The sequence below is a fragment of the Selaginella moellendorffii genome, unplaced genomic scaffold (genome assembly GCF_000143415.4).
Source record: "Selaginella moellendorffii unplaced genomic scaffold, v1.0 SELMOscaffold_107, whole genome shotgun sequence".
NCBI lineage: Eukaryota > Viridiplantae > Streptophyta > Lycopodiopsida > Selaginellales > Selaginellaceae > Selaginella > Selaginella moellendorffii.
The window spans coordinates 535,316-538,904 of NW_003314368.1; the positions used below are offsets into that span (position 1 = coordinate 535,316).

General features: G+C 51.9%; 2 protein-coding genes across 2 annotated transcripts; one reads left to right on the forward strand and one right to left on the reverse strand.

Moving 5' to 3' along the window:
• The first annotated feature begins 11 nt into the window (after positions 1-11).
• LOC9630996 (pentatricopeptide repeat-containing protein At1g09900) lies at positions 12-860 on the forward strand. The gene has a single exon (XM_002990280.1). It carries the CDS (start codon positions 12-14, stop codon positions 858-860), a length of 849 nt encoding a protein of 282 aa, XP_002990326.1.
• A 206-nt stretch (positions 861-1,066) lies between these two features.
• On the reverse strand, positions 1,067-3,298 carry LOC9630997 (pentatricopeptide repeat-containing protein At1g56690, mitochondrial). The gene is made up of 2 exons (XM_024664146.1): positions 1,515-3,298; positions 1,067-1,370 (listed from the first exon to the last, which is right to left on the reverse strand). The coding sequence occupies exons 1-2, from the start codon at positions 3,296-3,298 to the stop codon at positions 1,067-1,069; spliced, it is 2,088 nt and encodes a 695-aa protein (XP_024519914.1).
• Between the last annotated feature and the right edge of the window lie 291 nt (positions 3,299-3,589).

Sequence of the window (3,589 nt, forward strand, 5' to 3'; positions counted from 1 at the left end):
GTCACGAAGACATGGTGAACGCCGGCTTCATTCCCGGCCTCCAGACTTACAACGTCCTCATGGACTGCGTCTGCGGTGCCGACAGTGTGGAGTCGGCTCTCGAGATCTACCACAAGATGAAGCGGAAGAAGCGGCAGCCGGATGCCAACACGTACGCTCCGCTCATCCAGTGCCTGTGCCGAGCTCGCCGGGTGGACGAAGCCAAGGAGTTCCTGGACGTGATGGAGGCGGACAACGTTGTGCCAAACGGGGCGATTTGCCACGCGCTGGTGGAAGTTCTGTGCAAGCAAGGGGAAGTGGACGAGGCCTGCAGTGTTCTTGACAACGTTGTGGAGGTGGGATGCCAGCCACTGGGTGAAACGTTTAAGATCCTCGTAGAAGAGCTCTACTTGAGGAAAAAGTGGGAGGCGGCCTCGAAGCTCTTGCGCAGCCCGGGATTTGTCGCGGACGCTGCGACGTACAGCCTTTGCGTCGCGGAGATTTGCAAGGCCGGCAAGCCGGACGAGGCAGTGGAGGTGATCGAGCAGATGGTGCTCAAGGGCGTGAGGCCGGACGAGGGAACTTACGTTGCGGTTCTTCGGAGCTTGTGTGGATTGGATAGAGTGGAGTCGGCCATCGCGGAGTTTGAGAAGATGGCGAGCAGAGGCTGCGCTCCTGGGCTCGTGACATACACGCTGCTGATCGGGGAGGCGTGCTCGGCGGACATGGCGGACGAGGCTTTCAGGATCTTCGAGGCGATGGTGGCGGCGGGGTTTACTCCACAGGCCCAGACGATGAGAACTTTGAGCTCGTGTCTCAGGGACGCGGGCTACCAAGATCTTCTTGTGAGGCAGAGAATCATGACTATGGCAATCTCATGATCATTCTATCTTCGAGATCAAAGCTAGAAACCAAGAGATGTTGATGTAACTGCCTATGCAACTTTCCAAGATCTAAAATGTGAGATATCAAACAACTAGATTCGAGTCTATCCAATTATGATCATTCTATCAAGCTAGAAACCAAGAGATCTTCTTCCTAAAAGGTAGATAAAGCTAAGTTTCCAAGATCTAAAATGTGATGAGATTTAAGAGTTACTTTCAAAATATATAGTGGACAACAACACGTAAGTTGCAGATGTTTCTGGATCAAAGCTGGCCAGCTCTGCAGCTGCTTTTGCTCCAATTGAAGGATCATTGTGGATCTTGCAAGATCCAAGGAGTGATGCCCAAGCTTCACTGTAGCCCATGCTTTGAATCAAGTCTTGAGCTCTCTTCGTCCATCCAGATTTTCCAAGGATGTCAATCAAACACAAGTAGTGCTCCCTCACGGCCCTCAAGCCAAGATCCTGCTCCAAGTATCTAAAGATCCGCAGTGCATCCTCGGTGTGGCTGCACAGATCCAAAACAATGGTCATGCAAACTTCGTCAGGCAAGATTCCTTCCAAGATCATGTCACGAAACAGTTGAAATCCTTCCTTGGACATGGCGTTTTGGGCATATGCCGAGATCAGCAGTGACTATGAAACAACACACTTTTCAGGCAATGTATCAAACAGGCTTTTGATTTGATCCAGGCCAGTGTCCTGAAAAAGTGCCACGAGCATCTCATTGAACGTCACGCTGCTGTGCTCCGGCATCTTTTGGAATGTACTTCGTGCCTCGCTTAAGTTTCCATGCAAGACATAACACGAAGCGAGTGTGTTCCAAGTATAAATGTCGCGGCTAGGCATCTTGTCAAAGAGGTTTTTGGTTTCCAGCAGGTGCCCACAGCGGGCATATGCAGAGTACATGGCGGTCCACGACAGGATATTCCTTGCCGGAGCCTTCTCAAACAAAACTTCTGCCTGGAGGACATAACCGGTGGTTCCGTAGAGTTTCATTAGCACATTCCATGAAACGAGATCCTTGGACGCTTGATCGAATATAGTTTTCGCCAAGTCTGTACAGCCATTTTGAGAATATGCCCGGATCATGATTGTCCAAGTGGGAATCGACCTCACGGGCATCTTCTCATAAAACTCCAGTGCCTCGCATAGAAGCCCGTTTGCCACTTTTGCTTGCAAAACCGCATTGGCAGCTACAACATCTTTCCTGGGCATAGAATCATACGTTTCTAAAGATTCCCGGAAATGCCTGTGCTTGCCGTACACCGAGATCATCGTCGTACATGGAACCTCGCAATGCATCGGCATTTTCTTGAAAACTCGCTCCACACATTCGAACAAATCGGCACTAGCGTAGGCCGTAAGCAATGTGTTCCAACACGTATAGTTCTTCTCTGGCATCTCAACAAAGATTCCCTTTGCTGCATGGAGATCCCCCTCGTGAGCCTGCAAAATCGCAGCCATGCACACGAGATTCCTCTGCGGCATCCTGTCCGTCAAAATCCCCGCTTCGCCAAGATGCCCAGTGCGGGCATATCCCACAGCGAGAGCCGTCCACGTGTCCTCCGATCTCGCGGGCAATCCATCAAAGAGTGCTTTCGCCTCACGAATATACCCGTTCTGGGTATAACACTGGACGAGGCTCGAGCACGAGACCACTCCCACCACAGGCATCTTCTCCAGCACAGCCACGGAATCTCTCAGACTCCCCTGCGTGGCATATCCCCAGAGCATCGCGCTCCACGAATCCTCGTTCCTCTCAATCGCTTGATCGAAGAGGGCTTTTGCGTGATCAAGCTCGCCACTCCTGGCACACGCCTGGAAGATTGCCATCCAAGTCGCAAAGCTCATTCTTGCGGGCGATCGATGGAAATAGAGCCTCGCATCGTCGAGATTCCCTGACAGAGCAAGGGCCCTAGTGATGGAGTCCCAAGAGATTTCGCTCGTAGAAGGCATCTTGTGAAATAGCTCCATCGCCCACACCAGATGCCCATTCCGGGCACTTGCAGCAATCGCCGCCGTCCAGGACACGGCATTCCGCCCTGGCATCGCTTGGAACATTCTGGCGGAAAAGTCCAGCCGCCCGGAATCCGCCAGTGGCGCCAGCATCGCGTTCCAGCACACGACATTCCAGGCAGGCATCTTCTCGTGGATCGCGGATGCTTCTTCCAGATGCCCTCTCTGGGCGTGCGCCGCCACCATGATCGACCACGAGAAGAGCGTCCGCTCGCGCATTCCATCGAAGAGCTCGCGCGATCCATCGAGGCTTCCACAGTGGGCGTACGCGCGGATCAAAAGATTGTCAAGCCGAGAGCCAGAGGATGATAGTCCGATCGATTTTTGGATCTCTTTCACTTCCGCGAGAGATGGCGTGGCAGACTTGAGCAGGGATTCCAGGAGGAGGTGAGCGTTCTTGAGAGCTAAGTTGGTCATCCACAGGGAAAACCATTAGAGCCAAATGACGAAAAGAATTTCTTAGCTTCAGAACTGGAACTGGATGATCGTCCTGTGGCTAAAATCTCGTTGCTTGGGATCTAGATACCTCTAAACTTCCAAGGTTCTTAGTTTTTGTTCTAGGATGGCCCCTTCCTGCTCAGAGTGGAATTTAATGTTTTTACCGTGCTATTTAGTATTGTTCTGACTCTTCTTCTCCCATGACCATTTCTCCTCGAGCAAGCTAATCTCCTCCTCGTCACCATCATCGTAAAGTATCTATGTACAAGC